Source organism: Vespula vulgaris, chromosome 24 (assembly GCF_905475345.1).
Source record: "Vespula vulgaris chromosome 24, iyVesVulg1.1, whole genome shotgun sequence".
Lineage (NCBI taxonomy): Eukaryota > Metazoa > Arthropoda > Insecta > Hymenoptera > Vespidae > Vespula > Vespula vulgaris.
The window spans coordinates 979,491-1,000,922 of record NC_066609.1 but is presented as its reverse complement, the minus strand read 5'-3'; the positions used below and the strand labels follow the sequence as shown (position 1 = coordinate 1,000,922).

General features: G+C 29.5%; 5 protein-coding genes across 12 annotated transcripts in view; 2 read left to right on the top strand and 3 right to left on the bottom strand.

Moving 5' to 3' along the window:
- The window catches only part of LOC127072101 (matrix metalloproteinase-2), a 214,145-nt gene extending 201,992 nt beyond the window's left edge, over positions 1-12,153 (top strand). For all 8 annotated transcript variants that reach the window (XM_051012231.1, XM_051012232.1, XM_051012230.1 and 5 more), the window contains 4 exons: positions 7,284-7,726; positions 7,915-8,213; positions 9,040-9,146; positions 9,303-12,153. In XM_051012231.1, coding sequence (XP_050868188.1) covers positions 7,284-7,726; positions 7,915-8,213; positions 9,040-9,146; positions 9,303-9,550 — 1,097 coding nt within the window. In that variant the 3' untranslated portion in view covers positions 9,551-12,153. The remainder of the gene's footprint in view (positions 1-7,283; positions 7,727-7,914; positions 8,214-9,039; positions 9,147-9,302) is intronic.
- On the bottom strand, positions 12,076-13,954 carry LOC127072108 (phosphopantothenoylcysteine decarboxylase). The gene is made up of 2 exons (XM_051012277.1): positions 13,501-13,954; positions 12,076-13,387 (listed from the first exon to the last, which is right to left on the bottom strand). The coding sequence occupies exons 1-2, from the start codon at positions 13,924-13,926 to the stop codon at positions 13,217-13,219; spliced, it is 597 nt and encodes a 198-aa protein (XP_050868234.1). The 5' UTR covers positions 13,927-13,954; the 3' UTR covers positions 12,076-13,216.
- A 139-nt stretch (positions 13,955-14,093) lies between these two features.
- LOC127072111 (cytochrome c oxidase assembly protein COX19) lies at positions 14,094-14,888 on the bottom strand. The gene is made up of 2 exons (XM_051012279.1): positions 14,638-14,888; positions 14,094-14,418 (listed from the first exon to the last, which is right to left on the bottom strand). Exons 1-2 carry the CDS (start codon positions 14,886-14,888, stop codon positions 14,409-14,411), a joined length of 261 nt encoding a protein of 86 aa, XP_050868236.1. The 3' UTR covers positions 14,094-14,408.
- A 422-nt stretch (positions 14,889-15,310) lies between these two features.
- Positions 15,311-18,508, top strand: LOC127072106 (tRNA (guanine(10)-N2)-methyltransferase homolog). Its single transcript, XM_051012275.1, has 9 exons — positions 15,311-15,697; positions 15,970-16,032; positions 16,138-16,383; positions 16,494-16,628; positions 16,707-16,970; positions 17,053-17,191; positions 17,306-17,504; positions 17,603-17,729; positions 17,843-18,508. The coding sequence occupies exons 1-9, from the start codon at positions 15,644-15,646 to the stop codon at positions 18,002-18,004; spliced, it is 1,389 nt and encodes a 462-aa protein (XP_050868232.1). The 5' UTR covers positions 15,311-15,643; the 3' UTR covers positions 18,005-18,508.
- Positions 17,807-20,936, bottom strand: LOC127072107 (ER membrane protein complex subunit 2-like). Its single transcript, XM_051012276.1, has 7 exons — positions 20,457-20,936; positions 20,229-20,342; positions 19,985-20,135; positions 19,760-19,903; positions 19,433-19,589; positions 19,242-19,337; positions 17,807-19,147 (listed from the first exon to the last, which is right to left on the bottom strand). The coding sequence occupies exons 1-7, from the start codon at positions 20,488-20,490 to the stop codon at positions 18,974-18,976; spliced, it is 870 nt and encodes a 289-aa protein (XP_050868233.1). The 5' UTR covers positions 20,491-20,936; the 3' UTR covers positions 17,807-18,973.
- Positions 20,937-21,432: the final 496 nt, after the last annotated feature.

Here is a 21,432-nt window from a genome sequence, read left to right as displayed (position 1 = left end):
GTGTGTTTAACAATAAGAAAAAAATTTCTCATCTCAGGATAAATGTGAACGAACGAATCAACGAACGAACGAACGAACGAACGAACGAACGAATGAATTAATTAATCGAAATTCCTCGTAGTTTTTTCCGCATTATACAGTTACTGCTCTCTTCTCATTTTTCCCGTCGTTTTACCCCGAATAATCATATCGAATTAAATCTGCGCGTCCCTATTGTTCCTCCGGAGAGATGTAAAAAGAGAAAGAAAGAGAGAGAGAGAGAGAGAGAGAGAGAGAGAAAGCTAGAAGGAGATAGAGCAGATAGAGAGAGAGAGAAAGAGATATATATATATATATAGAAAAAGAAAGAGAGAGAGAGAGAAAGAGAGAGTTTGGGAAGTGCCCAGCGGCGGTCGTTTTAAAATAATTTGATGCATTATTTATTGTCACGAACGAAAGTGCTTCCTTTCTTTCCCTCAAAAAAAAAAAAGGAAAAAAAAGAGAGAGAGAAAGAAAAAAGAAAAAGAAGAAAAAAAGAGATGAAGAAGAAGAAGAACGCAATCCTCAGCAGTAGCCGGTTACCTCAGCCCCAACCCCAACCACCACACCCCCTCTCATTTCTATCTCCTTTTCTTTCTCTGGCCGTCATCGCCATCGCATTCTGAAATCTCGTTTTCAAGAAGGAGATAAAGATTTCACCATCCAAAATGATGATGGCACCAGCTTCTTCATACCTTCTCCTGTGCCACCATTCTCCTCATCTACTTTTCAACCCCGTCTTAATCTCAGTCTTTCTTTTTTTTTTTTCCTAAGCGTCTGCGTTCGTCCATTCAATTGACTGACTCGCCTTCTTCTTTTCTCCTTTTTTTTCTCTCTTGTGGCGTTTCGAAACAGTTAGTTCCATCATCTTTCATTAACCACGTCTGTCCGTTTTATATATTCTTCTTTTTCTAACTCATTTTTTCTAACATTTTTTTTTTATTTCTCTTTTCGTCTATTTCAACATCTCTCTAAGCTATCATCTCAACATCTCTCTAACCAATCGACTCAACATCTCTCTAACCTATCATCGCAACATCTCTCTAACCAATCATGTCAACATGTCTCTAACCTATCATTTCAACATCTCTCTAACCTATCATCTTAACATTTTTTTTCTTTCTTTATCTCTCTCTCTCTCTCTCTCTCTCTCTCTCTCTCTCTTCCTTTCTTTTTCTTTCTAGACATCTCTCTCTTTCTCTCTTTCCTTCCAAACATGTTTCTCACTTTCTCTATTTCTTTCTAGACATGTTTGTCTCTTTCTCTCTTTCTTTCTAGACATCTCTTTCTCATTTTTTCTTTCTTTCTAGACATCTCTCTCTCTCTCTCTCTCTTTCTCATTGTCTGGCTCATTTTCTTCCTGTCTGTTCCCCTCTCTCTCTCTCTCTCTCTCTCTTTCTCTTTCTACTTTTCTTTATTTCTCTATCGCGTAAAATGCGAATGGGTTTGTAAATCGTAGCAAGAAAGGAAACTGCTCGTCTTGGTGGAAAAAGTGCGCTTAAAACGCTCGTCTTATTCCTACCATCGTTCTCGTGAAATCGCGTTTGTTTGCGTATCGCTTTAGTAGAAGCTTTGGGCTACAGAATAGCGCTTCGGGGATGTAGAAGAGATGGGGAAAATAGTACACCGGAAAAAAGAAAAGATGGACGGACAGACAGAGAGAAAAAGAGAGAGAGAAAGAGAAAGAGACGGACAGACAGAATTGCGAAAATTGGCCACGAAATGGCAAGCTAAACGACTCGATTATTATCACAGCGTACAGTTTTATTTCTTCCTCTATATCATTTTCCCCCACGATATTTTCATTGGTGCTCTGCTTGTGTCAGTGTGCTGGTGCTTGTTATTTTCTCGTGAAAGCAGTCTATTTTTCTCTCTCTCTCTCTCTCTCTCTCTCTCTTTTCTCTTTCTTTTTCTATTTTCATTTTATTTTATTTTACAGAAATATTTTCTATCTGCGTTTCAATCTTCGTCGTACCTAAAAAAAAAAAAAAAGAAAACAAAACTTTCTTGCCAGCTATCGCTCTAATTAAAAAAAAAAAAAAGAAAGAAAGAAAATTGATATTTGTAATGTAAAAAAAAAATAAGAACGATCACACGAACCAACAAAAATCTTATCTTTGAGTAAAAAAAAGTCCTAAGAGCGAAGAAACTGAAGAACTCTTATCGCTTCTCGATCGTCGAATATTTTTTTATATCAACGTTTTATACATTATATATCTTTCTTTCCTCTTTTTTCTTTCTTTTCCTTTCGTCGTGGAAACAAGAGGAGAAAAAGGAACGTGCAAGAAAAAAATGTGTAAGGAGAAAGATAAATGAGTAGAGAAAGAATTTACTCGAGAAAAATGAGTATCCCCATGAGTATCAAAAGTAAGTGGGTGTATACGGGACTATTGGGCTATATATAACGAGGATAAGGAGAAAGAAAGGAAGGAAGAAAGAAAAAAAGAAAGAAAGAAAGAAAGAAAAAAATGAAAAGAAAAATGAAAAGAAAAATGAAAAAGAAAAAGAAAAAAGAAGAAAGGATCGTTAGGTACTCAACGAACGAGTAGAGTACGTAAACTTCTTCGTTTTTCGCGGCATGCATAAAACATATTTCGCGACGTCGACTTTAACGATATATACCAACCACGCTCCCTCCCCTCTATCTCCCCTCTATCTTCCTCTCCTCCCTCCACCCACCTCCCTACTCTCTCCTCACTCCATCCCCACCACACACGCTCCTATCCCAATTCCTACGATTCTTAGTTTTTATTTCACCACGGCGACGAGTTGACGATAAAAAATTTCGTAATATGGGAGAAAATGTTCTTGCTGTTTTACTTTTGACGTTCATCCACGACGTGTCTCCCTTGCGTCGAATAAATAAACGATTTTTCGAAAAGGCAATGAAGAAGGAAAAAGAAACAAAATGAAGAAATAATAAAATAAAGTTAGATAAAGAAGGAGAAATGTTTCTTCAATATAGATATATCTATGTGTGTATGTATGTGTTGAAGAGTTCTCTTTGATCCTCCAATTTTGACTTTCGTAAATTTTGACTTCCGAATTCAAGAAACACATTTCGAAGAAATTGAATTTTATTGGGAAGGTTTGTTAGAAAAATATTGTGAAATATGATCAGGTTGTCTGTGTGTGGGTGTGGCTGAGTAAATGTGGGTAAATTTTATTCGTAAAAACAGGGTGAAGGACGAGAAATGTCATCGTGTGAAAAGGTATATCCGTTTGATGCCATCGCATTTTCTTATTTTATCTCTTGAAAAAAAAAAAAAAAAAAGAAATAAGAGAGACACTGGATATTTCATGTGGTTTTATATATACGTATATAAATATGAAAGCTTGCTAATAAAATGAAATTGATTCGAGAAATATTAGAAAGGAGTAGAAAAATAAAAATAGATAGATAGATAGATAAATAGAAAAAAATATAGATTTAGAAAAAACGAGAAACACCAAAAAAGAAAATAGATCACAAAATCATCGACGAACTAATCTAAAATCAAAATCAAAATAATTTCAATCGTTTGGATCGATCGATCTTATCCCAGATTCTTTTTTCTTAACCTAAAATAATTTAAAATAGAATCGAGAGTTTTCCTTTGTTGCATAAAAATCTTCGAAGAAGAAAAAAAAAAGAAAAGAAAAAGATTCAGCAATTGTTCGACGAACTAAGTCGCTATCTGATTCAACCAATTATCCCGTTTCATCGCATTTCCATTTTCATCCTTGAGTCATGATTATCGAAGAATTCTTCAAGAAAATTCTTCAAGATGATCTTATTAGAATATAAAAAAATTTTTTGAGGTTAACTTCTCACGTACAAGGCAAAAAGAAAAAGAGAGAAAGAATTTCGTTCATTTCTCTCTCTCTCTCATTCTCTACACATCTTTATATATATACATGTATGTATGTATGTATGTACATGTAAATATATTTCTTCAAATTATTTTATATATCCATATATAAATAATAGATAGATCGTGTATATATCTCTCTTTTTATTTCTCTCTCTCTCTCTCTCTCTCTCTCTCTCTCTCTCTCTCTCTCTCTCTCTCTCTCTCTCTCTCTCGCTCTCCATATCTAACTTTTATTTGAAATCAGGAGCTATAGTATTCGTAGGAAACATCATTATGCTTGTTACATTCATATCATCATATCGACCTCTCACAGTGTCACGTTATTCGAGAAAATACGTGATAGGAGAGCTTCAAGCGAATCATATATATATATATATATAGTGTATGTACTTACGTATGCTTATATGTAATATATCTGTATATATTGGTATATATATTTATATGAAAAAGAGATAGAGAGATAGAGACAGACAGATGGACCGGAAGATGCTACTTCTCTAGTGTTAGAGAAGAGATTGTGATGGTTGGAAGGTAGAGAGATGGGTAAATGGGAGCCTTGGGTGGTCGAGATCCGCATGGAAGTCCTTCGTAATTGCCAGCACCATCCAAGTCCGCCCTAATGAGCAAGCCAAGGGCTAATTTCGTATTCCAAGGAGAGGATCTACTAACTTTTCCAGGATAACTACGAGCACCAAGATTACTTGCTCAAGATTCTTATATCTACATAGCTCTCTATATCTATCTCTATCTATTTCTCTTTCTCTGTCTCTTTTTAGAAAGGTACATATGTATATATGTATCTATTTATGCACGATGTTTTTATATACTCGCTGAATACTCTTCGAGTATTTCAAATTAAATAATTATTTTTTTAATTATTTTTTTTTTATTATTTTCTTAACTATAGATAAAAAATGAAAAGATAAAAAGGTTAGAATCTCAAACGTTACGATTATCTTTTTGTTTCTTTTGTTTTTTAATTCTTTTATATTTTAAATTATTAAGAAACAACGTCTAACGAATGGAGAAAGTAGGTTAGGTTAATTATCTGTAACGTTATGTAACTTTCCAATCATAGGTTATGCATTGTTTAAAAGTTTGATTTCGTTGTTTTATAGCGTGAAAAAATCGAATTTTTTTTAATATACGTTGCGTATACGTATCGTTTTTTTTTCTCTTTTTCATTTTAATACTCGGAAAGATAATCGTGGGTATTCGTTTGTCGGACATCCCATATCGTAACGCGATATTTCCAACAATAATTAACGACAGAAATTAATTGAGAATGGATTATGTTACTTGTTATTTTCAGAGAAAGAATTAAGTATTGTAATGTCGATTCTCGGATTATTATAAATTTACATCTTATAAAGTATAAAATATATATATATAGGTTATGTGTATATACATGTTATACTCGAAAATTATTATGTTTACATATACATATGTATATGTATAATTTGTGAATATTTTGTATGTATGCATACATATCTTGTTGTTTGAAAGAAATAAATTAGAAGTGTATATGTATATATGTATATAAGCATATGCATATGCATAGTTATATATATATATATATGCATATATATTATATATACACATACGTAAAGAGAAAGAAAGAGAAAGAGAGAGAATATTAGTTCTTAGAAGGAAAATTTGCGAGAGAGTTTAGTTCAAGAGAGGAAGAGTAAGATGTTGGAGGATAGAGAGTAGTAGTAGTTTATGTCCTGACGGAAATGGCATGAGAAACTACGAACATTGCATCCTAAAGTGACAATTTACACATCTTGTACATACGTATATATTTAATATATATATATATAAATATATATTTACATATACACACATATACATCGTTAGAACATTGTTGGAATGATTGATCTTTCTTATACGAATAAAAATCATCTTTCTCTCTCTCTCATACATACATACACATAATATATAAAGTGATGAGCAAGACTGAGTACACTATATGTTTTTGAAAATCTATTAATATATTTCAAGATTATGATAATGTAATAGAGATAATTAAATGGTATCATTAAATGATAAAAATCAGGTATATGTAAAATTTCTTAGGGCTACTTAATAAATTGCTACTATACTACTATTATTATTACTATTATTATTACTATTACTAGTACTATTTATAAAATGTGTTCAGTTTTGCTAACCACTTTATATGTATATCCAAGTCTCTTTTCTCTCTCTTTTTCTCTATTTCTTTCTGAACTATTTATTCTTCTTTAACAAGAATTTGTAATGATAAAAAAATACTTCAATTTTAATTTACTTACTTTACCTGAGGAACATTTAAAAAAGAAAGAAGGAAAATTATATAAAATCGACAAAAACAGTTAAAATAAACCGAATCTCATCTGGAAGATAAGCTTTTTGATTTAAGAGTAAAAAAACGTGAAAATTTCATGTAGATATGATAATTTGGTTGAATTCTTAGATGTCCAGTAAGTAACGATGATTCGTCGAAAATTGTGATGTATATTTCCTTTTTCTTTTTCTCTTTTACTTTTTAATCAAATCTTTTATTATAAACAAACGAGAGAAGATCCTTTGTATTTCGCTTTTGAAATCAAAGATTCAAAGATTTAGATTGAGGAGTAAACTGAGAGTAGTAGGATCGATAAAAGGAACGAAGATAAATAATCTCGTTAATAAAAGTCATCTCCACGACAGTAAGATTCCTGGCACGAAACTCTATGCGCTTAGAGGGAAAGAGGAGTAGTGGTGGTGAGGTGGGGATGGGTAGTGAAGAGTGGGGGTAAAAAAAGAGGAGAAAAAAAATGGCGAGAAAAGGGGAAAGGAAAGAAGTGATGTCGAAGAGAAGGATAAAACGATTAGATGCAATTATTGGTAATCTTCGTTGTAATTACATCAAACGATTAGAAGAGATTAAATTTGGCAACCAGCAAACCCCAGCAGCAGCATCAAGTCGATAACGTTTCTCACTCTACCTAGGGCTTTGCGCTGCTCGTTTGAAGATTGCATTAATTAGCTAACATACCCGGCTACGAATATTAATTATCATTCGTTTTCCATCTCTCGTCTCTTTCTCTGCATGTTCCAGCAGAATAATATTTTGTTGTTGTATTCTACTGTATTAATTTATCAATATTACCTATGTAGAAAAGTAAATTTAAAAATAGTATAATATACAGTTAGATATATCAATTAATAATTAATATAATTATGGAGACCAGCAATAGTAGAGTTAGAAATATTTCATTATTTGATACGTTTAAAAATCAGAAAGAAGTTTTAATTGTTTGTATCTAAAAAAAAAAAAAAAAAAAAAAAGTGAAACGAAATATAGTTCAATATATATGTATATGTGTGTATGCAAATGGAAAAAGTGGATTAAAATGTGTACATAATTTTCGATGTTTGAAATAGGTGCGCCTGAAGAAAAATTATGGGGCAATATACCGGGTGGCGCATTTCCACCAGAAAGGCCAACACCTCCAACAACGACGACGACGACGACGACGACGACGACAACGACGTTAGCAACGACTTACAGACCCTGGAGAACACGACCGACGAGACCCAATCACTATCCGGACTATGGTAGACCTAGAAGACCAGATCGTTATCCGTCGAAACCAGATTACAGAACTGAGAGGCCGGACTATCGACCCCAGAGACCTCACAAACCTCATAGACATCACACTACCACATTGCCGGCAATTACTACGACAACTGTTAGACCAACGATTTCTCAGAGACCTAGGTTCAGGTGGACCCAATCACCTAGGAATGACGTACCAGATAAATGTGATACCACTTATGACGCAATTAGTATCATACGTAGAGAGGTCTTCATATTTAAAGGACGTGTAAGTATAGTATATTATATTATTTTGTCTCTAACATAAAATTTATTTATATTCTTTTTCTTCTTTTTTTTTTTTTGTTTATTGGTGGTTGCAAATGGTGAAGTGTACTTTACGTTATCATATATCTCTTTGTAAAAAATATTGAAAAAAATTTTGAATTTTTTAATTGATCCCTTGTCGTTCAACAGTATCTATGGAGAATCGGTGACAAAGGATTGTACGAAGGATATCCAGCAGAAATCACGAGGCTGTTCAATCTACCAGAAGACATTGATCACGTAGATGCCGTTTATGAAAGGCCCGACAAAAAAATTGTCTTTTTTATTGGGAAAAAGTACTACGTCTTCAGCGCTAATAATCTTGAATCAGGATATCCGAAACCATTAACAAATCTTGGACTCCCAGCTTCCTTAGAAAAAATCGACGGCGCTATGGTTTGGGGACACAATAGTAGAACTTATTTCTTTAGCGGTTCTATGTATTGGAGGTATTATAAAAAGGATCATTCTTTGTCTCTCTCTCTCTCTCTTTCTCTTATGTCATAGTTTTCTTTCTCTCTTCTTATTCTTTTTCTTGTGTTTCTTCTTTGTTCTTTAACGTTAACTTCCTGATTATAAAAAAAAAAAAGACTGACATTTTATCAAGAAGGAAACTTTTCTAGTGTATCCATCACAAAGTGATATAACCAATCTTTTGTTAACTCTTTTTATATATAAAGTGATGTAACTTTTTTAAGGTTTCATATACAAAGTATATATCTCTGATATTTTTTCTTTTCTTTTTCTTTTCAATTTTTTTTCTTTCTTTCTTTCTTTCCTTCTTTCTTTCTTTCTATTTGATTGTATTGTCCCCTGACAAAAGTTTTTTCACAATTTTTTAGTCCTTCGTATAAAACGAAAGTTGACGTTTGATAAAAGTACTATACAGGGTAGACCAAAAGTTAGTTCTTGGATTATTTTAAAATTTAGTTACTCTTTTTCCAGACTTTTTGAGCTATTTTCTTTTCTATTTTTTTTTTTTATTTGTTCAGATTGTAAAACTACGATCTCAACTAACGAGAGCTTTTAGTAAAAGATGGATTAAAAGAGAGTAATTGATATTTAAAATGATAATGTAACTTTTAAACGCATTTAGAAACTTTCATAACTCTCTTTTATCGTAGAACGATTATACTGATATAAATGGTATAAATGATATTTATAATAAATATTATAAGAAATTGATTGTTTTATACGTTAAATAAAATAAAGAAAAAGAAAAAAAAAAACTTTCTCTTGTCAAACGTACGTGGATTGAAATTATTATCTTTTCAGGTTCGACGAATGTGTTAATTATGTTGAGTTGGATTATCCAAGAGATATAAGTAGCAATTTCGGTGGCGTTGGGAACGATATCGATGCTGTGTTTCAATGGAAAGATGGTAAATATTAATAACAACAACAACCGTAATAATAATAATGCGTTGTTTTTGAAATGACGTTTTGTCAACGTCCTTTTAATAGTAATAAACCTTTGAGAAAGGAAACTCTTCTTCTTCTTCTACTTGCTAACAAAATAATTTTCTCTCTTTTTCCAGGCAAGACGTACTTCTTCAAAGGTAAAGGTTTCTGGTTGTTCGACGATCTCAGAATGAAAGTCGCTCACGAGAAACAGAAACTCTCGGCACCCTTTTGGATGGGATGTCCTCGTAAATTAGAAACGAACGACGTTGAGAATAATATTCCTAGAAAGGCGAAGATCGTCAGTTCGTCAGCAGATTCCATTGTTTCAAGGCTCGGTGCTATTATTTTCACTCTTATAGCTTGCGTCTTTGTACTTGCGTAGTAGGTAAGATTTAAATAACAAGAAGATGAAGAAGAAGAAGAAGAAGAAAAAAGAAGAAAAAAAAGAAGATTGTACAAGAAAAATTTTTACATCTTTAAAAAATAATTATACGAAATATATATATATGTGTATGTATATATATATATATATATAAAATTCTTTTTTGGGAGAAGAAAAATATGCATAATTTTGTCTATGTTGATAGGTCAACATAAATCGTCCATATATTTGATATAATTATACCAAATACATATATAAATATAAATTTTTTTTGAGAGGTATTAGCAAAGAAATAAGTTGCATAATTTTATGCATGTTGATAGATCAATATTAATAATCGTCCATCTTTGATATAATTATAACAAATACATATACATATATACATTTTTTTGGGGGGAATAAAATATATGTGTAATTTTGTATATGTTTGATAGATCAACATAAATCATTTTTTTTTTTTTTAATCCATCTTTACATTAATAATTTTTTATCTTAAAGAGAATTGTATTTGTAACTAATCTGAACAGATAAAAAATATATTTATGTATATGCTCTCTATAATATTATTGAAGTCTGAAAAAAATGAAAATATTGGAAAATCAATTTCCTTAATTCGTATCTTTACAAATCCCGATGATAATTATATAAACAAGATAAGGAATATAAAAAAGAAATTAACTATGTAACTAATTTATAATTACATATTACAATGTTGTTTTAAATGCACTATTCGAACATTTTCGAAAGAAGTACTTACGCCGTCGATCAAATCTTACCTTGTTACAGAAAAAACAAAAGGGCACAATTCTTTTGTTAAATAAATAAATAAGTAAATAAATAAATAAATAAAAAAATTACAAAATAAATAAAAAATAAAAATCAATAGTTACCAAGGACGACAGTTCTATCGTTACAGAACTGTATATCTGCTATAATTGCTATATATATATATATATATATATATATATATATATATATATATATATATATAACACAATTTTTACTTCCAACGTAATCCATATTTTTTTACGTTGCACCTCTTTATATTTAAAAAGAAAAAAAAACATAACCCCCCATAACACATTTAACTTAATATTTATAATTTATATATACATATATATTATCATAAATAATAATAATAAAAAAAACAAAATAAAAAAAAAACGCATGAATTTACATCATGTCTGCCTAATGATGATGATGATGATGATGATGATCAACAGAAAATAGTAGAAATAAGAGGGATTAAAGAGACAAAGATAGAGAGAGGTGGAACATCAATGCGGTTAAATTAAAGTACTGTAGATGAGAAATATTTTTTTATACTACAATATATAGGAATTTGTCCAGAACTTTTTGATTAGTTCGTCAAACCAGTAGAGTTCGCCATTAAATTAATAATAATAACAATAATTATTGTAATCTAATAACAGATCATAACAGATTTTTACAGAACAGAAGAGAGATATAGAAAAGTTTCTCTTTTCTTACTGGACCAATAATTCTGGGATGCATTAGTGAATCTAATGTTATTCTGCCATTTTTGCCACGTCATAAACATTAACATTCTACAATAATTTTTTTTCTACGCACACTGCCCATTTTATACATATATATATATTTTTTTTAAATATATATATAAAATAAAATATGTTTTTATTTAAATTTAGTGCCACTCTCTGGTAATAATGTCTATTATTACTGTAACTGAACAAATATGGCACCATAAATTTTTAATATATAAGTATAGTCGAACATAATCTAGCGTATGTATTTTCTTTACACTTAGTTTATATATATATAATATATATATATATATGTATATATATTATATATTATAATTATTACCATATACAATAATTTATCTAAAGACACAAATAAGTGTTGTCAGTTTTATAAACTGTGATATTTATAATACACAAGCGCGATAAAATATTATAAATTAAACATATATAATGTTGAGAGAGAAGCGCAGAAGAAAAAAATGTGTTTGGGATTCAATCTTTACAAATACATACATATAACGATTTATAAGTGCTTTATTAGAAGAAAGTAATTTTTATTATATTATGAAAATTAAAGAGTTATGTTAAAAGTGTAATAATTAAAAAAAAAAAAAAAGTAAAAAAAGAAAGGAAAAAAAGATGAAAAAAAGGATTGTAATTTCAGAATTACATATTTATCGTGGAATAGCAACAATCTTATTTTTTTTTAAATACATAGATTTTTTTTTATTTTTTTTTGTTTCGTTTTACATATCCTATACGTGCATTTTTCCACCTCTCCAGGTATTCCAAATACAAAGATAAAGAAAAGAATTAGAATATAATGGAACACGATAATAATAAATAAACGATACAATTTTATAACCCTATTATAAATTTGCGCTTCATATGTATATATATATATGATAATAAAGCGATTTTTTTTTTTTACACGTGAAAAAGGGAGATGAGATATCTCCCTTAATGTAATCCTTTATAAAGGAAGGAAATACTTTGTAATTCTTTATTAAATCTGTCGTGTAATTTTTATGTAATTGTTTATTGAACAAGATCTTTTGCTTTATAATAAATGGTAAACATAATTAAATTAGAAAATATTTTTGGCTATCATTATATATATATATATGTGTGTGTGTGTGTGTGTGTGTGTCTGTGTGTGTATATATGTTATAATATATACATATATTATTTATATATATATATATATTTTTTTTAACAAAAACATGTACATTTGCATTTGGTGAAACAACTTTAAACGATATGTTCAACAGAATTTTTCTTTTCTCTTTCTTTTTTTTTTTTTTACAATTTTTACAATTTTCACAATTGCAACAGAGAAAGTTTTACAGCCTCAATCAAAAGAATCTCTACTTATCTAACGATCGATTACATTTTATTATTAGAAGCTACAACGAAAATATATGTGCATGTGTTATTTGAAACTTACAGGTTGAAAAAAAATAAAAAGAAAAAGATAAGTTACATACACCAACAATTTTCTACAAAAGAATGTTATAACGATAAGCTATGTGATTTTTTTTTTTTATCCTACACATCATTTAACACTTGTCGTAGGGCTTACACAAATCTCTTTCCTGTTCAAATCCATTGAATTGTATTTTACATACTTACCTTATAATATTTGCTTCTATCGATTATTCATTTTACATGATATTTTTTGATTGAGGCTGCGTCAATGTGGCAGTGATTCCAGTTCACTTTGTTTTAACACGCTTATAAATGTTTTTCTTTCATACACCATGTTTTTTTACCCTTGTATACTTTTCGTTAGAGAAGAATTTATTTTCACAGCATATTTACTTTGGCAATGTGAACTAAAATCACAACCTTGTTCCTTTACTTTCTGTGGCCCGTAATTCAATAAATTCTTAGTACCTCTAAACGTTCCAATTGAGAGATAAAGAGAGAAAAACAGCAGTATGATCTTTGTAAATTCTAAAGTACGTTCTACAAATCTTAAAACGCATTAAGCGTAATTAAGTTATAAAATACTTTGGAATTCTATCAAGATATACTACCATTGGACTCTCTTAGAACCTTTAAATTCTCAATATTATTCTTTTAACGTGTCCTATGTGCGCTCATTCCGTTGATACGTTCCTGAGTAACATCTCCTTCGGTATACAGGTTCCACCTCCTGCTATATGCGCAAATCAGGTGGAGAATAGGGATCCCATGGATTAAGTAATCTCAGAGTTGTTTGAACAATCGTATCTACTTCTGCCATTCCACCTATTCCAGTATCACCGCACATAAGAGTTTTAGAAATACATGGCAATTCTTTATAACCCCATGATTTAAGTACCGAAACCTGTTAGAGCGAAGAGAGATATATATATATATATAAAATTGATTGGAACGAAATAAGCAATTACTTTGCTATTTCTACTCTATATAACACGTAACGTTAAATTGTAGTGTTACCTGCTGCGCAGTGATCGGATGCTCCCACATCTTCGTATTCATTGCAGGACAAAACAGTAAAGGTTTCGAAGGATCCCAAGCACGAGCTACGCAAGTGAGTATATTGTCACATATTCCACCAGCCATTTTACCAAGAGTATTAGCATCTAACGGTGCAATTAAAAATAGGTCTGCCCATTTAACCAGATCAATATGTAATACCGGATCTCCTCTATCTTGCCATGCAGCCCATTCCACTGTATCCGACAGAACCTGAATTCCTGGTGGTAACTCAGCCTCTTTTAAAAAATGCTTTGCCCTCTCGGTAACGACAACTCTTACTTCCAAATTATTTTTCCATAATTTATCCACTAGAAGAGGCAGTTTAATCGTCGCGACGCTACCGGTGCAACCAATTAATACCCTCTTTCTTGAGGCACTTGCCATTTTGAAAAGAATTTCACAAAAGCAGTTCGCAAAAGCACGCTCTAATAAGCAGTATGAATATATGCTTGATATTCCAAACAAACGTTTACCTTTTCAATTCTATAAACGTATACAAACAAGTATACGACGTAAGAATAGGCCTTTTGATATATAAGGATAAGTATCACTTATCTTGTATATTTATTTATTTTTTCTTTTTCTAATAACGTATGGTATATCTTATTTACTCGATATACTTTAAACAGTGTCCACAAACTACATTTACATTGTAACAATTGTATATATATTTATATACTCTTTTTAAAATCTCATTAAAGCTCTAAAGCACTACCGACACTTTCCTTTGAACGGATTCTTCTAAATGCTTCGTTAAATCACTTCCAAAGTTCTTCCGTTTTCTATTATTTTTGCTTTATATATTGGCAGTTATATACTCTTCTAAATGTGATGAATCACATGCAGCAGAACTCGCACTCTAGCTTCTATAGATTTCTAGAACGCATAAACATTAACTGTCTTAAAAAGACGTACCAAGAACTTATCGTAGTCTGAGAACAATATATTCTATGAACTTTAAAGTGGTATTCAAGATATTTGTAATTGTAAGCAAGATTGCTTATAGTAAGGGAATACAAATAGTGACAGAGATATTACGTAGATGATGATCAATCTCTACGTTGTTAATCACGCAAATATTTGTCAAACTGTTACGTTTTCTTTATTTCATCAGTGAAACCTAATTTCGACCAATCTTCACGCGCCATAAGATTTTTATCCATTCGACAACCGAGATAATCCTTGGCAATATGTCTGCACATTGTATTTTGATTATTATGTTCTAATAGACATCGAAGATAGTCGATCATTACTTGTTTGCAGAAGCCTTCATGATCGAGAGGAAAACTACCCTTTTCGGGTGGCACTGGCGTGAAAGATTTTTGCCCAAACGTATACGAGGACATAACTTGTATCTAATCGCATAAAAAAAAAAAAAGAAACGAGTTAGAAGAAAGTACAATGTACGAACATAGAGAACTCCAAAACGTCCCACTTAAGATCCACTTAAACACGAACAACGTAAAAGTTCGATGATAGTACAATCTTTCACTTTGTTCGATAATAAGCGCCATCTTCTAGATTTATTGAGAACTTCTGCTAATTAAAATTTTTAATTCGACTGATCTTAATTAACTAAATCTAAAATCTATTTCGAATAAATAAAACAAAAATCTTAATTAAAAATGACAAAAATAAACTAATTACGTTATTTCGTTCGTAGTATTGTATGTATCTGAAAACAATTCGAATTTACGCGCGCTTTTCATATCGAATACATTTCAAAATTAATCTCTCCAATAGCACAGAATTTTTCAATAAATTCACCGTTAGATTCATCAAACAAAACTACTTGATTATAAGACAATGTGACAATTTTAATTAGTCAATAAATTTATTAATTAAACCATTACGTGGAGTTAATGATTAATGACTTCCGTGTCAATAGACATTCCAGCATTTTGTCGTATATCAGTAATTTATACCAGTTTATTTTTATAAATACTGCGATGTTGTGTATTTGATGCAATATTAGTAAATAATTATTGAAAAGAAATGAATGAGGAATGTATATAAGGAAAACGGCAGAAAAGAAGAATGTACAAAGTAGAGAAGAAATAAATTTCATTGAATTTGTAGAGATTAATAAAATTTATTGGAAATGAAGAAATATCTGTTTTGGTTCGCTCATGAACACATTGATTTTCGATTACCTGTAAGTTTATAAGATGAATGATACAACATAAGAAATTATCAAATTTAAATTAAATTTTATAATTAATGTATTTTTTTATGAATATGTCATACTTGAACATGCATATGTTTTGAAAAATATATGTATGTTATTATTCTAATAGGTTATGTCGTCTAAGTATTAATTATTTTCAAAGTGACACGTATTTATACTTATACGTATTGATGTAAATTACTTTGATATTATTGATTGAATTAAACATGTTTTTTCTTTCTTTTTTTTCTTTTTTTTAGGAAATGGAATCTATTTTTTATATGTTCGGTATGAAGTTACCTCCAATTTCTAAAAGAAATCAAGTAAGAGAATCTGGCAAATTATTTGACCATTTTGATCTTCTATATCCATAAATAATATTTGTAAATCATCTTATAATTAAATATTAATTATTGTCTTATTTATAGCCATATTGGATAGTCGATATATCGTCTGAAAAAACTGTACATAAAATAGCTAGTAGGGCAGTATCTCTTCGATTTTGTCTTGAACTTTGGGCAAATGGAAAGGATAATGAAGAATTGCATAATAATTTAAAAACTTATCCTTCAGAACAAATTAAATTGTACGCAGATAAAGAAAAATCTTTTAAAATTATTGTGGAAACATTTTGTAAACATTTTTCACAGTGTGAAAAGATACAAAAAATTGAAGTAAGTAAATTTTTTATAATGACAAAAATATAATTACTAAATTTTAAATCTTTATTAATACATTCTGCATGTAATATTAATGTATTTCAAAGTGTCATGATCAGTAAAAGTCTTTCAGTTATTTACCATTGCAAGGACCTGTTAAATTGAAGAATCCAGATACCACCTTATATTACATAGAGTTCTATGGCTTAGATCCTAATGAGATTCCAGATAAACCTTATGAATTATTTTTTGGCAGATGGGTAAAATTTTTTATATTATTGTCACGAGTGATTATTTTTTGGATTGTAATTAAATATAATGTTTTTTTCTCTCCTTAGATTGCGCATGGACAAAGAGATTTAATACAAAAATTTTCTTTGAAAAGGAGAAAATTTATAGGTAATACTTCGATGGATCCTCAATTATCATTGATCATGGCAAATCAAGCTCTGATTAAAACAGGAGATATTGTTCTTGACCCTTTCGTTGGTACCGGTTCTTTGTTAGTTGCCGCATCTCATTTTGGAGGCTATACATTAGGAACAGATATAGATTTTTTGATGCTTCATGGACGTACGAGACCTACTCGTATAAAACAAAAAGTAAAATCATTACAAAGTCTTTTTTTTTATTTATATTTCCTATATGTTCTCTATTATATAAATAAAATATAAATAATTTTAGATCAGGGAAAAGGATGAAAATGTAGCTGCAAATATGGAACAGTATGGGAGAAGTTCTTATTATATTGATGTAGTGATATCAGATTTTTCTTATCCTTTATGGAAATCAGATATGTTTATAGATGCTATAATTACTGATCGTAAGTAGAATATATTAATATTTAAATACCGATATGAGATAATTTTTTTTTTTACAAAGTTCATGATTAATTGCATTACTTTTTCAAGGAGATCTAAAGAGGTTTTTATTGTAGCACCTTACGGTATAAGAGAATCAACTGAACGTATAGGAACAATGAAAGCAAATCCTGTGATCGAAGAACATCAAGTATCAACTCATATTCCTTCCAAAGTCGAATATGGTTTACCACAAATATATAAAGATTTATTAAATTTTGCATCAAAACATTTGAAAATTACTGGTAGATTAGTATGCTGGTATCCAATATTTAGGTAATTTTACAACATCAAAGTTAATTATTTATTAAAGAATACATATAATTTGTCAAATTAGATATTACATGGTATATCAATACTTTTTATTTTTGCAGAGATCAATATTCCACGGATCAGTTACCCATACATCCTTGTTTACGGTTAATAGCCAATTCAGAGCAGGTTCTTAGTAATTATACAAGTCGTAGATTATTAACTTATGAAAAAGTAAAAGAACCACAGGTACATTGTTCGATGTTTTAAATTTAATGACATTTCTTTTATAATAATATAATATCTGTGATAACATTGTAATTCACTTTTCTTTTTTTTTTTTTTTTTTTTTTTTTTTCTAGGAAACCGATGATATAAACTCTATATGTTTGACCGATTTCCGAGAAAAGTATTTTGCATTAAGAGATGAAACGCGGAAAGAAAGAAGAATGAAAAAAGCTATAGAAAGAGCAAAGAAAAAAGAAGACTGGGAAAAAAGTAACGGTGAAAGTATGGAGAGATGACCATACAATGATTTTTTATGTAACAGATTTTTCAGCTGATATTTTATAGTATCTGTGCTGTTATTATCAACATAGTTTAATTATTTTTATTGAAAAGCACAAAATATATTTGTGTACTATATATTATTGATATTTTTTTTTTTTTTACTCATATTAAAGTATATATTTATTTAAAATCTCCACAACCATACAACTACACTCTTGTTGCACAAATTATTTTTCAAGAATATTAATGAACCATGTGATGAATAGATTAGATATTAGTTTGTCAATCATTAATATTCTTAAAGCAACGTGGATGATAACATTAAATCCAACAGATTCTTTGTCTATCAACACTTCACATTTTTAAGCTGTTCTCCTTCAATATTATATTATATTTCACATTTTTTTTTTTTTTTTGTTAACGTTCTCGCGAAATAAATAGAGATTGATGACTATGTTAAGGAATACTAGAAGTAGTTCAGTTCTGTGCACTTTAATGGAAATTGTATTTTTTTTTTTTTAAATAATATTGCAAAGTAATATAATATCAGACAATAATTATGTTTAGTGCATGACAAAATGCTACATGAAATGCTTACTTTCTTTCAGTGTCAATAATTTTAGATTGGAATTTGATTTTTTAGATATACTTATCAAAGTACAATAATACGAATCACATATTCCATATGAATCTTGTAAAAGTATAAATTATTTAAAACTATGATATTTTATATATATATGTGTGTGTGTGTATGTATATATATATATATATATATATATATATATATATATATATATATATATAAGATATGATTAAAAATGTTCTGTGAATGTCCATGTGCACAGTTATTCATCATAATTCTGACTGTCTCTGAAAACAGTATTCTTATAGATAATGCATTTACATATATTACAACATTCAAACAAATTTACAAAATCCTAACTTGATTTGAATATGAACATTGACTAAATGCATTTCAATATCTAAGCTTCAACTTGCAATTGTCCTAGTAATCCTTCTATATTTTTAACTTCTTCTTCTGAGACCTTACTTGAATATTGTTTTTCAATTTGATTTGCAGCCCATTCACTCAATTTTATTGCATCTTTTTTCTTAGACGCTGGACATTTAGGTGATGTTGCAATACTGTTTGTTGCCTAAGGAAAGATATAAAAGTAAAATAAATTTATTACAATGTAACAGTATTATTATTTTGTACATTATAAAAATTTATATAAGGAAAAAACTTACTAATAGTAGACCATAAAGTGCTCTAATATTATTTGGATTTAATTTAGCTGCTTGACAGAAATAAGCTTTGGCTAATTCCATATTATCAAAACCTCCCTAAAGTGCAAGAACAATGAAAAGAAAAAAACAAAGTTGTGATTTGCTTTTTGTTTTATATATATTCTGTAACAATTATGTAATATAACTTTTACCTGAGAGTATTTTATTTCTGCATATCTTTGATAAATTAAATGGCTGTGTGGATTATGTAATATTAATTCTTCCATGCAAAAAGCTGCTTTAGAATATTCATGTTCTTGTAAATACAAATCGCATAGTTCATGCCATGCTTCTTGATCGCTCATGAATCTATGTAAGATAATTATTTATATTTATAATAATGTAGAGTATGTAATAAAAATAAGTCAAAATGTAGATGATAAAATAAATAAAGATCTAAATGTAAATATATTTTCCAGAACTTTTGTGTATACAAAAGTTTTGTCTTCAAAAAAGTTTTTCTAGTAAACATTACTTACTTTTTTAGATATTCTGTAAGTTCTTTGATTGCTTCAGATATCTTTCCTTTAGCTTTCAATAAAGCTACACGCCGTTTTCTTGGAGCAGCATTAGTTTCATCCTTTTTTATAATAGAATCTAATACTTCTATTGCTTCGTCATACCTAAGAATATTAATATAAAAATAATACGCGTAAAGTATTGGATCAAATGTTTTTATATGTTCTATAATATAAAATACGTACATTTCCAATGCTTCCAAGTGCATAGCATGGTATTTATGAACTCTCAAACTACCAGGAAACTCTATCATCAATATTTTAATACAATAATCCGCCAATGACAAACGATAGCAGTCCAAAGCAGCTACGCAAACTTGTTCCAGTACCAAGTATTCTATACGAGATTAAAATTAAATATAAAGGAATATGATTATACGGTCTAGAGAATGTATATTTTATACTTATAATGATTAAATAAAATTCTTACTTTCGTTACCAAGTTGATTGACTTTTCCTGCCAAAACGTTTTCCCATAAATTAACTACGTCTCTGCTTTGTCGTTCTGAATTTTCTCTCCATGTTCTAAACAAATCTCTAACCTCTATAACATATAAGAAACATAACATTATATTCTACCAAGCTATATATAATATTTAACGAAGTACTTGTATTGTCTGAATTATGAATTAATTACTTAAAAAAGAGAGGAACTTACCCAACCAAGTCAATTTATCATAACGACCTTCCATAATCAGAAATAAAAATAACAGGAAATAATAAATGATATGTTACACGAAAACGTTTACAGTATTGCAGAGGTTATACAATGTTGATTTCAAATCGCATTAACATATTGTCAACTAAGCACAATCAACAAAAGTCCACGTCTCTCTTGATCGAAATCTAAATGGCTGTCGTACGCTTTTCGAACGATTCGAAGGACAAAATAATTACAATGGAATAATCTAGCCGAATAAAGAGGTCGAACGATATATATGATTATTATATCAATTTAATATTTCATATACTCGTAAATCATTTGTTTCGCACAACTAGCACAATGATATTTTCTTTATTAATAGAGTTATTAACATAGATCGATCATTTTGATTGATTACAAATTACACTTCAATATGAAGAAAAATAATACTGCTTATTATCACCAATCTAGTAAAAGGGGGAAAATCGGTGATATAGATTTATTTTAGATGCGACACACTGATGAAGTATTTGAAATACAGCGCCCTCGCTTCTTTATGAGAATTAAATATATAATATTTGACCCGATTAAAATAGAATATACGATCGAAATATGTATCTAGTATTATTTAAGCAAATCATTGATAAGAATTATAAACGACATATGAAGGAAAAGAAAAACTTATTCGTAGCACGAAATAACAGAAAAACGCTAATGCATTCGATGGGTTTTTAAATTTGAAAAAACGCGCCACTACAACTTGGCAGTATGGCGGACGATTACTGACGAAGAATGATTCAACAAGAAATTCTTTTAATTACGTATAAATATACTACAATTTGAGGAATTACCTATTATTATTAGTGTCAATAATTATTATATCATTTATCGTAATATCAATTATATATATTTCTTTGTAGATATTTAAATATAATTAGTTTTTGAAGTGAGGGCGCTGTTAACCAAATAGTTAACATCATTTTCCTGTTCG

Coding starts and splice junctions, on each gene's coding strand:
- LOC127072108 (XM_051012277.1), bottom strand. CDS start 13,926: ATGGCAAGTGCCTCAAGAAAGAGGGTATTAATTGGTTGCACCGGTAGC. Junction 13,388..13,500: donor ATCCGATCACTGCGCAGCAG/GTAACACTACAA, acceptor TCGCTCTAACAG/GTTTCGGTACTTAAATCATG.
- LOC127072111 (XM_051012279.1), bottom strand. CDS start 14,888: ATGTCCTCGTATACGTTTGGGCAAAAATCTTTCACGCCAGTGCCACCC.
- LOC127072106 (XM_051012275.1), top strand. CDS start 15,644: ATGAAGAAATATCTGTTTTGGTTCGCTCATGAACACATTGATTTTCGA. Junction 16,629..16,706: donor AATTATTTTTTGGCAGATGG/GTAAAATTTTTT, acceptor TTCTCTCCTTAG/ATTGCGCATGGACAAAGAGA. Junction 16,971..17,052: donor CTACTCGTATAAAACAAAAA/GTAAAATCATTA, acceptor AAATAATTTTAG/ATCAGGGAAAAGGATGAAAA.
- LOC127072107 (XM_051012276.1), bottom strand. CDS start 20,490: ATGGAAGGTCGTTATGATAAATTGACTTGGTTGG. Junction 20,136..20,228: donor CAATCAACTTGGTAACGAAA/GTAAGAATTTTA, acceptor AATCTCGTATAG/AATACTTGGTACTGGAACAA. Junction 19,590..19,759: donor CTTACAGAATATCTAAAAAA/GTAAGTAATGTT, acceptor TATCTTACATAG/ATTCATGAGCGATCAAGAAG.